The sequence below is a fragment of the Poecilia formosa genome, unplaced genomic scaffold (assembly GCF_000485575.1).
Source record: "Poecilia formosa unplaced genomic scaffold, Poecilia_formosa-5.1.2 Scaffold499, whole genome shotgun sequence".
NCBI classification, from domain to species: Eukaryota; Metazoa; Chordata; class Actinopteri; order Cyprinodontiformes; family Poeciliidae; genus Poecilia; species Poecilia formosa.
In genome coordinates this window covers 29,542-41,564 of record NW_006800438.1, presented here as the reverse complement: position 1 = coordinate 41,564, position 12,023 = coordinate 29,542, and the positions used below count along the sequence as shown (strand labels likewise).

The following is a 12,023-nucleotide window of genomic DNA, read 5'->3' as shown; positions in this document are numbered from 1 at the left end:
GGAAAAAGGCAAAGGTTAGATTTAGGCTGTAGAAATGAATGGAAGTCAATGGAAAGTCCCCACAAAGATAGCAACACAAACGTGTGTGTGTGTGGGTTTGGATGGCCGGTAGTTACCTTCCAGGGAGCAGCACACTGACGGACTGACTCGTTGGTCCTACGGTAGCTCAGCCCTGCTGCTCCGGGTCTATTTATGTCAGTGTGTGTGTGAACAGCCAAAGGGTTCAGTCAGACGGAGCAATTATAAACAATTCAGCGCAGACGGGTTAAATGGGTTAATTCACAGCCTTACATAACCGGGACATGCAATACAAAAAGGTTCTTCAGGGTTTTTGCTGGTGTTTCGAAGGTTTTCTTTGGACTTTGGTTGATTTTTTTCTTAATCCAGTTCGTTTGGGGAGGTGTGAATGAACTGCTGCGAACCAAAAAGCGAACTCTGCCCCGCCTAAAACCCACGTCTTGGTTCGGTTGAAATGAACTCTGCTGCGTTTTGAATGCGTATGTGGACTGGAGACCGCTCCAAAGTAGGAAATGAGCAGGGAATTCTGGGTAAATACAACCAAATCAAACGCTTGAGTCTAACGCTAGCAGGGGAAATGATTTTTCCAAACACAAAAGAAAAATCCTACATCTGCTAAAATCTGATGCTGATCCATTTCTGTTTGTATTTCATGAAGAAGGAAGTTGTGTTGTTTCCTTCAGTGGGTCTTGGTGTAGCGCCACCACAGGCGAGGAGGGGAACAGGTTTTTCTAAGGTTCATTTATGCAGTGAAGTGTGAAAGAGAACCACACCAACTGAACATGAAACAAATATTTCAACAGACGACAAAGTTGCTTCTCTGGACTCATTTTGGGTTAATTTTTGCTTTAAAAAAATGATCAGATTGGACTCTGGAAAAGAGTATTATGTTCTATTTGTGCTAAGAGGAGTTAGCCAAAGCTAAACGAACATTTTAATGCTAAACATGTTGCAGCGGCGTAGACGTCGCCAACACTAGTGTCAGCGTCTGTATTTCTAAAGCATGTGTGTTTTGCCATTACCATTATATTACATAAAAATGGTCTTAAAACAACAATATTATCGTTTATAGCAATAACTTCTAGAGTTAGCAAACTTTGCCATTTTGACAGGCCAAATTGTTTGTGATGGTTCTTTACCAGATCTTAGGATTGGACAATATGGCTGAAAAACGTATCATGATGTAAGCGTTTCATATCATTTAGATAGATAATTATTGATTCATGTTTTTTTTTCTTGTTGTTTTAAATATATGGACTATTGCCAAAATGGTGGCCTGACCTTTCCTCTTTAATTTTTCTCTCCACAATCTTGTTTATTTTTAACAGTTATGAGGGGAAACCTTAAACTGCTGCTGTGCCAGTCACTCAAGGAGTCGTTGCTAGGTAACCAAAGAGTGAGAGAGTTGCTAGGTAACCAAAGAGTGAGAGAGTTGCTAGGTAACCAAAGAGTGAGAGAGTGACATGACTATCATTATATATGTGACCCTACCAGATCTCCCTTGGAAAACAATAAAGCTGCTAACCACAGAGGTATGGAGACGATCACTACTTATGATGTAATCTCCAACAAATAAAGAAAGTCTTTAATTCACGAGGAAAAGAAACCCGTGTGTGACTTTTGAGTGAACCCGACGACGGGCCACCAGCCATTACACAGAAGCTCGTTCAGACGTTCCAGCCTCGTTTCATCGAGCAGAAAATGCAAACCATGTGCGTTTTGCTCAGGGATGTGCCGCGTCGCGATTCCCGATTCGCTCCAACCTTGTCGTGGAAAAGGATTTCCCAAAGTGGTCCCAACAAGCAGCTCCTTTATGTTCTGTTCTCCAACAGCTCTGACTGTCAGATGCATGGAAATATTATTTGTTTAGACAAAGATACGTTTTAGAGACTGTTTAAAAATAGTTATAAAGGCCTCATTCTTATTCTTCTACTTCTAAATCACACCCAGGACAGTTTTAAGGGGCAGTTTTGGAGGTCTGATCTGATGGAATGTTATTTGTTCAAACAGCGCTGACGACTGGTGATTGATTCGTCCAGAAAAAACGCTTGAAGCGGGCTTTACGTGGACCCCCCTCCTCGCTTTTTCCTCTTCAGCCTGTCAGAAAACGCTTTGCTGACTGCAGAGGAAAAACCTCTAAAAGTTTCTCTACAGAAATGTAGTGACTCTCTGTCTCTCTCTCTCGATCCACAGCTGAACTTTCTACTAAATTTCACATTAATTGTGTGTGTTATTCTCTGACTGGCGACTTGAGGCAGCTGGTTTGCGTAATTTTAAGTCCAATTTAATTGAAGTGGTCTTTGATTTTGTGTCTGCAGGTGTTCGCCAAAGTGTTCAGCCATGAAGCGTTGGAGTCCTACCTCCCAAAAATCCAGCAGGTCATCCAAGAGAGCCTCCGAGTGTGGAGCTCCAACCCCGAGCCCATCAACGTCTACAGGTACGCCGGCAGCCCAGGAAGGTCACCCTGAGTCTGTTCACACCAGTTCTGTTTAGTCCACTTTAACCAAACTCCAGTTAGTTTAGAAAGTTTGGTTTGTTTGGGGAGGTGTGAACGCGAATTCAAACTCTGATCTGAACCAAAAACAGTGAACTCTGGTCTGCCTACAAACCTCGATCTCTGTTCGATTGAAGTGAACTCTGGTGCGGTTCGAAATCATGTGTGAACGCAAAGCAAAGTGCTCCAAAAACAGGAAGTGGATTATAGTGCAGGGCATTCTGGGTAAATACAAACCAAAACAAATGCCTAAGAAACGGCTTGTTGTCTTTTACCAAAGAGAAAAGAGAAATCCTGTAACTGCTAATGTCTGATGCCTCTATTTTTGTTCCCATCTTGTAAAAACAAAAGTTGCACTAAGTCACTGCGTTCTTTTACAAATGTGCGCAGATCTTTGTCTGCTAATGTTAAAAAACAAGAAACTCCTATGAATGCGGTTATCATGGTGCAAGAGAAATGGAGAGCAGTTTGTTGGTTTGATAAAACACAACCCGAAATCGTTTGGGTTAAGATTTCTTTACCTCAACGAGATAATATCGGCGATAACTTTTACCCTTAGCTTTTCTAATTTGTATCTGAAGATCTCTCAGGTTGAGTTTCACGTGTTTTTAAAAATCCATCGTAGTCAAACCAAAATCGTGTGGGGTAATTTGTACCAGATTTCTTGACGATAAGGAGAGAATCATATGTGGAAAAATATCCCATTTTTCTCCTTTATCGTTTCTGATTTGTAAGGAAGATGTGTCAGGCTGAGTTTGACGTGTTTGGACGTGACCGTGTCGTTCCTCAGGGAAAGCCAGCGGCTGTCGTTCACCATGGCCGTCAGGGTGCTGCTGGGATTCAGGGTGTCGGAGGAGGAAATGAGGCACCAGTTCTCCACCTTTCAGGACTTCGTCAACAACCTCTTCAGCCTCCCAATCGACCTGCCGTTCAGCGGCTACCGGAAGGTAAGACGACGATTTCCACAGATCAGGTCAACAGTAACGGGAATTTATCGTGATAAATCAAAAATCTTATGATGAGAAATTTATTGTGATAAATGATAAGTATGATAATTTGCCATCTATACTCTAGCTGTGTTTCCATTAACCATAAAATTGGACAAATTGAAATTCACTTAATGGAAAAGTGGCAATTTTGAAAAAACTCACGTTTTTCAGCCGTATCAAAATAGATGTGAAGAGAAAAACAGTTGGTTAACAGCCAGTTGGCATTGTGTTGGTGGAAACGACAGGAAGTGGTAGGAGGATTTGTTCTTGTTGCATCACACAGTTCATAAAAAGTTGTGCGTCATTCGAACGTGTTGAATCCATCACTCTTCTCTGAAATCGCCAACAGTTTCCCCAAAACGCTGCCTACGTTGCCCCTAGCTGCAGCTAGCATGCGGCTAAATTAAATGTCATGTAACTGTTTTACATCCGTCGCTGCCAGAAGTCTTAATAACTTATCGCGTGATTTTAATTTAACTTCTCATCTAATGGAAACACAGCAACTGTGAAATTTAGTTTTTTTGACATTAGCAGAACATAGACAAGGATTTCCCTACATTTGTAATGTAGCTTCTGAATGTATTTGACGTGTTTTCATGCGGTTCTTCTGCAGGGAATCCGAGCGCGAGACACGCTTCAGAAAAGCATAGAGAAAGCCATCAGAGAAAAGCCTCTGTGTTCCCAGGGGAAGGATTACAGCGACGCGCTGGACGTCCTGATGGAGAGCGCCAAGGAGAACGGCACAGAGCTCAGCATGCAGGAGCTCAAGGTACGAAGCGCCCAGGACCACGGAAACGTTCGTCCAGAATTCATCCAAACCACATGTTGAAAAACTATTACTATTTTAACTGTATGGAACAATAATAAGGCCATTTTTAGTTGTGTAATTTCCAAAAAGAAGCACATTTTGCACATATTTCTCCATTTGTTTATGATGATGACAATTTATTTGCCAAGATTTTATGATAAAACTTTGTTTTGTAGTTACATGAATAAAATAATATGAGAATAAAGACATAACATTAACAGAAAAAAAGTCTTAAAATTACTAGAAGGAAAGTTGTTTTTACTGAGAGCAAAGTTTCAATAGTTCTAACGTTCTGACCAGCATATCTAATCCTAGTCTAGGCTTATTTCTCGTATTATTATGTATATTCTGCTATTTTTTACAACTTATGTCATATTACAACTATTTTGGTAATATTACGACTTTATCCTGGTATTATTGTCACTTTTTCCTTATATTCGTATGACTGTTCTCATAATATTGCTACTATTCTGGTAATAAAATGATTTCCTGTATTACTTAGACTTTTTTCTCTGGTAATATAATGACTATTCTGATCATTTAAAAAAATATATATCTATATTTCTCAGCCTGGCCCTAATATTCCTAAAAAAAAAAAACCCAGCAGCTTGTTATACCTAAAAATTACATCATTAACAGGTTTTGTCTCTTTGGATGTTGGTTTCACTTTCGTTCCTTATTTTGAAAGTTTGGTTAAATATCCTGCTATAAGCATCACGTCGTATTTCCCGTCATCACCGACTCAAATGTTTGACTCCACCCTCAAGTTGCGCTAAAGCCAGACACTAAAAACCTTGGAGAGGAATGAATAAAATGAGGAATTGAAGGAATGAGCTGCATTAACTCTTGAAATACGGAGCTGATGTCAACAGGCGGTAAAGAAACTTCGGCGCAGCCTCTGTTTACCTATTTGAGGAATTCAGTGGAGGATTTTTTCTCTCTCTGCTTCACTGTTTGTGGTTTCTGGGCGAAGTCCAGGACCAAAAATAAGTCAACACTGCCCCCGCTAGGGGTCTGAATGAGGCCTCCTGTACGCACACACTCCACCGCGCTCAGAAAGTGAACAGGGAGGCCCCGGCCTTCGCTGACTCATTTAAAACACTCGTGCTGCGTGAAGCGCAGACACAGGTGATGGCAGAGGGGAGAGGCTTACGATCTGAGGCACGCGGCCCGGTCCGTCTTATTTATTCCAGAACCAGCATGGCACTTTCTGTGTAATTGGAAAACATTTTCTTACTTTCTTTCAAATGTGTCGCTTTTCAGGAATCAAACACATTTCCATTAACTGGTCAGGGATTTTTTTCTGGAGAGGGGGGCGACTTTGCCAACAATAAGAAACTGAAGGTGTGCAACAGAGGATTTGTCGCCAAAGCAAGTTTTCCTACTTGGTTTGGATTTTTACCAACTGCATTTTCAAAATAATAAATCACAGCAAAACTAAGAATCCAAGGAGAGAAAACTTCTTTTCTTCAATCATAAGTTGTCCAGCAAAGCTCAAAGCTTTAGTTGCTGGAGTAAGGTAGTTAGTGTCCAACATGAAGAGCCTTATGGAAGTGTAAGGGAGCATTCACACCAGCCATGTTTAGTCCGCTTTAATCTGGTTTACATGCCTAATCAAACTTTGGTTCACCTACAAATCGGTGTCAAAGTTCAGTGGAAGTGAATTCTGGTGCGTTTTTTTTTTTAAGGATTTGGTTCATTTGACTCGGTGCAGTGTGAAAAAGAACCGCAGCAACTGAAATGTAACAGTTTTGGTCCACAATCAAACCGAGTCTTCTGGACTATCGGGTGTGAAAACGCCCTGAGAGTTCATCAGAGATTTTTCACATTCAGCATTTCAAATCTTTAAAAATGCCGTTTTAAGCCATCGTAGTTCTCTTGTCGTTAAGATGAATGCAAGTTAAAATAAAAGTTGCATCAACTTTTCTCACGCTTCCACAGGAATCAACCATCGAGCTGATCTTCGCTGCCTTCGCCACCACCGCCAGCGCTAGCACCTCCCTGATCATGGCGCTCCTCCGCCACCCTCAGGTTCTGGAGCGCCTCCGGGAGGAGCTGAGGGGCCGGGGCCTCCTCCACAACGGCTGCCTCTGTCCTGAACAAGAGCTGAGGCTGGACACGATCATCAGCCTCAAGTACCTGGACTGTGTCATCAAGGAGGTGCTGAGGCTCTACACGCCGGTCTCCGGCGCCTACCGAACAGCAATGCAGACCTTCGAACTAGATGTAAGTCTTTATGTGCAATTTTGTTAATTTTATTACTAGTGGAGTACCTCAGGGCACCTCGTTAGGCCCTATTCCCTTCAGGTTCAATTAAAAAAATAAATAATAAGTCATATTACCTTTTGATAATCTGGCTGTACGTAGCTAGCGCTGTAGCACATAAGAGGCATAACCAATGTGGCGACATCTTATCAGCATTTATAAATTAAACAGCCTACAATAATTTTACTGTCTTGTTTCTACATCTTAAATAAATGTTTCTCAAATCAAGTCTAATTTCGTGCATGGGCACAAAGCTGTGGGGGGAAAAGACGATTCCTTTAGAACAACTCCATTAACAAGATGAAACCTGGAGACGTAGGTATTATTAATTCAGAGCTGTGCATCACGCCCATCGGAAAATAAGGCAGAAAATCATTGAAAACAGCTCAAAACCACTCATATTCTTTTTTTTTCTCACGCTCTGTGTCGGCTACGCTGCGCACAGACTCGTTGCCGTGGCAACTGACTGACGACAGCTGCACTAGTGTATCAGGATTCAACACCAAGAAACACACAAACATTTCCCACATAAAGAACAGAACATTCGGTCCGTCTCAGTTGCATGTTTTCAGGCTTGATGTTTAATAAGTGATTGTCTGAACACAGCGGCGGATAATTAGCTAATTTAAACATCTTCTGCTGAGTTGAGGGGCGGGTCGTCTTTTTTATTTTTAACTGGACCAAAACACATCAAATTCTGCAGCACATCTACTTGTTAAGTTGTCAAAGTCAAGTTAGCATAACTTACCCAGTTCCCTCTTCTTTGCTATTTCTTTTAAATTTCTATTAAATTGTTGTTGTATATTTCTATTAAAGCTTTTTCCTGACCTTGTTGTCTAGTTGTTGTAGTGTTGACAATTAGTAGAAAAGCACTGCAACCATTTTTCTTTTATATATCATGGTGTACATTTAAAATTTAGCGAGTTATGTTGATAACTTGACAGCTAAAACCAGTGGTAGTCATTGTTGGTGTCTAGTCACAACTAATCATGAATACTTTTTATAGTCAGCTTAGTAATTATTTCCACAAATTGTAGAAGAGTCTGCTTAAATTTTTAGGACTAATTGCATCAGATAAATCCTACAAACCGTCTTATTCTCTGGTATTTTTCTCTACAGGGAGTTCAGATTCCCAAAGGCTGGAGTGTGATGTACAGCATTCGGGACACTCACGACACAGCTGCCGTCTTCAAAGACGTGGAAGCCTTCGACCCCGACCGCTTCAGTCAGGAGCGGAGCGAAGACAAGGAGGGCCGCTTCCACTACCTGCCGTTTGGCGGCGGCGTTCGCTCCTGTCTGGGAAAGCAACTCGCCACGCTTTTCCTGCGCATCCTGGCCATCGAGCTGGCCAGCACCAGCCGCTTTGAGCTGGCCACTCGCCAGTTCCCGCGTGTCATCACGGTGCCCGTGGTTCACCCCGTCGATGGGTTAAAGGTCAAGTTCTACGGCCTGGACTCCAATCAGAACGAGATCTTGGCGAAGTCAGACGAGCTGCTGGGAGCGACGGTTTAGTAAGGGCGGCTGCTCATGAGGGTTGGGTGGGGAAGTTCAGAGATTTAAGTCTTTAGGGAGAAGATTGATGGAAGGAAACAATAATTTCAGAAAGATTTTTCCTTCTTCACCTTTGTTCTGCCAGATTGGAGCGTTCTTTCAGACTCTTCTAACAAATGGTTATCAGGACTCTTCTTTAAGAAAGGAGGAAACTGCCAAAAACTTTTTAAATATGCTCTATTCTGTGTATTTTCTGAAGAAGTATACTTACAAAATATGTACAAAAAGCTATCTAATATAATTTGAATGGGAGTGGTGCACAACAGACTTTTGGTGAAATGAAGAGTTGAGATGAGAACAGTGACAGTGTTTTAGAGAGAGGCGGGAGATAAAACAGGGTATAGAGAGAAGGAATATAATTTTCAACCATTTTGCTTGTGCTTAAATTCAATAAATCATTTTCAGTTGACTTGCAGGGTAAAAGAGATGGATTATATGGAAACAGAGTTTTTCTTATCGGCGAATATTTAACCTTGCAGCCATCTGCTAAAATGTGTAATATCTGATACAGGGATGAATATTTTTAAAAAATCAAGGACAAAATTGCTTTCACTGATTGGATACGTTAAGCATACAATACATTTTAATATAGAAAGAGATTTTTTTATTTTTGTTTTTTTAGAATTGCCTAAAAAAATAATAACCAGACAGTCTAACAACAACTTGATTTGAAAACAAACTTTTAAAAACTGTTAAATTTGGATTGTTTTATTTATATCCTTTTTGGATCATCATATCTATTGTTAGGTTTAAGAAAAGCCTTCTTCATTAACCTTAATAACTAAGTCTTCTTCATTGGAAATAAAATTGTTAAGCTGTAGGAACCAAATGCACCTGGTTAGGGTTAATGAACCGAGCCTACTTAGTTTGGCTTAAGAGCAGGAAACCCAGTATTTCATACTTGATTAGGTTTAGGAACCAGATCGAAACAAACCAACTTCTTTATGTTGAAACGGAAACTTGGTTAACGACCAATCCTACTAGACTGGTTTAGGGACTACAGGCTTAGAAACCGTTCCCACTTGGGCAGGTTTAAGAACCAACCCTACTTTATTGGGTTTAGTAACCAAATCTACTTGATCAGATTTTGTTAAGAAATCCTCCTTTGTTGTCAATTCTATCTGGTTTTTAGAAACCAATCCTAGTTCATTGGATTTAGGAGCCAAACCTTCTTGGTCATATTTAGGAAGCAGTCCTACTTGGTTGGATTGGTTTATGTACCAACTCTATTTGGTTCTGATTAGAGAGCAGTCCTACTTCATTGGGTTTAGGAACCAGTCTTTCTTGGCCAGGTTTAGAAACCAACCCTACTTGATTGAGTTTAGGAAGAAATTATACTTCATTGGGTTTAGGAAACAATTCTACTCAATAGGATTTTTGGAAAGAAATCCTTTGTTGTCAGTCTTACTTGGTTGGTGTTGAAGAACCACGCCTACTTAACTGGGTCTAGGAACCAAACCTACTTGGTCGTGTTGAAGAATCAAGCCTACTTGGGTAGCTTTAGGAACCAAACTGACTTGGTCATGTTTATCTGAACAAACTAGCATTAGCTTTAGGAGTTAAGCTTAGTTGTTGACCAAACCTACTTTATTTACATATCCAGTTTACTCAGTTAGTTTCCAAACCTTTTTGGTAAAAAAAAAAAAAAGGTTTGAACCAAATTTACTTGTTTATATTTAGAAATTATTCCCAAGAAGGTTCTGCTTACCATCAGTGACACAACTAACTACAAAATCTGCGGCTGTTATGGTATTAAAAACCAGTTTTAAAAAAAACAACAACTTTTTGTTAAAAACAAAACAAAACAACAAAACACAGGTTGACTATTCCCAACAGTAAAAAATACAAACTTGAACGCTTCCTAAATTTTGCTTAACCTAGTGATGCTAACGTTAAACTCAGGTGCAAAGAAGACAATGTAAAACTTAGATTATCTGCTTGTTGATATTTTTCTGACTGCAAAATAAAATTTCTTACTAATAGCTTTAATTTTTTAGGTGAAACAACTACCTGGCAAATTAAGATTTTATTTTTTAGCTAATGTATTCCTCTATCTTATCCTTTACAGTTCAGAAGGCACAATTTTCAGTTTTTCTAGTTATTAAATAAACAAAGCTACCAACTTACATTAAGAGATTAAAACGTCATGGATAATGAACGTATTTGATAGTATGCTTGTTCTCATAAAGTAGTGCACCTTCTTAGGCTGGAACCGGGTTAAAAGATCAGGGGATTTGGTGAAAGTATATAGGAAGAGACCTACATACATGCTGCTTAAGTGCTGCCTTATCTTTGTCTTTTTTTTGTGCACTTCTTTTATTGTTCCACCACCATGGAGGTCAACGGCGTTTACTCTCTCGTTGCTCCTCCGTTCAACAACAAGACTGCAAAGCAAATTCAGTCCCAGAAGGCTTGAGGTGATTGCACAATCAGAACTTCGGGAATTTGCGTGTTCGGTTACCCCAGAGGTTTTGGGGGGCGGAGCTTCTGCAGCAGAGATCTGGAACTTGCTACAAGACATTCTAAAGCGTCTGAGAAATGGACCAATGGGGTATCAGGCAGGGGGCGGGGCTTCCTCCGTGGAGTTCTGGAACTTGCTAGCGGAACTTTCAGACATTCCGGAGAGTTCTAAAGAGAAAAGGACCAATGAGATATCAGGCAGGGGGCGGGGCTTGATGGACTCTGCCTGTGCCACGCCCGTTTCATTTCTCCCAACCACACCACTGATTTTTATTTTGTTTTCACAACAGAGAAATATGAAAACTGAAATGGTTTGTTTTGCTGCTTTTTCTTGTATACGTTTTCAAGTTGAAAGTTATAGATTGCAATAGTTTGTACTGAGTGAGATTTGTGTTGTCAATTCTTTTCTTTTTTTTAAAAAACATTTTTTAAAGCATAAGGAGCATTAATAGGGTTATTAATAGGTGTGTATTAATTTGTACATTATTCCTTATCAGACTATGGGGAAATAGCTATTTACATCAACTAATAACCTATTATTAATGTTATTGTATGAATAATATTGTTGGTATAAGATATTTGAAATGCTATTTTTTATTCTATTGCAGATTTAGTTTTTAGCCTACATGAGAATGTCTTTGGTAAATATTGGATGTATTTAGAATGTTATGAATTTCAGTTTATATTGTAAACAGTGTTTAAAATGTTGATATTGTTGATTTGATTACTGTAATAATTATTATTTTTGTTATCCAGACTTATTATCACTGCATTTTATTTTACATTAATTATGGAAACAGAAAGCACTTGCCAGATATGTTTATTTTTTAAGTGCCATGCGACTACAGTTCAATCTTCCTTTCAACCTGTTGGTTTCTGAGTCTGTCTTATGTCCTCTGTACATAATTTGCAATTCTTTTTACAGGAAGAAATGTTCATTTAGTTTAATTATGAATGTCTCGTGATAGTTTTTCCATTTTCTTTTTTTGTTACCAAGACTGCTATGTGTACTCCTGTAATAAACCACAAAGAAAAAATATCTGACTAGTGAAATGTTTCTTATTTTGGCTTTTATGTGTGTATTCGCCAATTAGCGCAACAAAAGAAATATTGCAGTGTAGTATTGATCTACAAATTACTCAATTAGTTAAGCAAAGACAACAAACAAAAAGGCGACAACAAAGGCGTGTAAAATAAAAATTAAATGTAGACATAAGTAGTGTCACAACAAAATGTTATGTTTCAACACAGAATGTTTTTTTTTCCCCACCCTTTTTTCCTAATATTCCTTGTTTTAGTAAATCTAAAGACAAATATTTTGGGCAAAGTTGGAGAAAAACTAAGAATGCCAACGAATAAATAAGTACGTAAATTAAAGATAACTAAAGAGCATGTTTAGTGATCATGAAAGGTTTCATCCCTGTAACTAGCTAAACAT

The 12,023-nt window shown here is 39.4% G+C and overlaps 1 protein-coding gene across 1 annotated transcript in view; it reads left to right on the top strand.

Moving 5' to 3' along the window:
* cyp26b1 (cytochrome P450, family 26, subfamily b, polypeptide 1) overlaps nucleotides 1-11,624 on the top strand; it is a 36,850-nt gene extending 25,226 nt beyond the window's left edge. The window contains exons 3-7 of the mRNA XM_007578933.2: nucleotides 2,337-2,455; nucleotides 3,303-3,459; nucleotides 4,115-4,270; nucleotides 6,251-6,535; nucleotides 7,694-11,624. Of these exons, the coding sequence (XP_007578995.1) occupies nucleotides 2,337-2,455; nucleotides 3,303-3,459; nucleotides 4,115-4,270; nucleotides 6,251-6,535; nucleotides 7,694-8,086 (1,110 nt within the window). The 3' untranslated portion in view covers nucleotides 8,087-11,624. The remainder of the gene's footprint in view (nucleotides 1-2,336; nucleotides 2,456-3,302; nucleotides 3,460-4,114; nucleotides 4,271-6,250; nucleotides 6,536-7,693) is intronic.
* The last annotated feature ends 399 nt before the right edge of the window (nucleotides 11,625-12,023 follow it).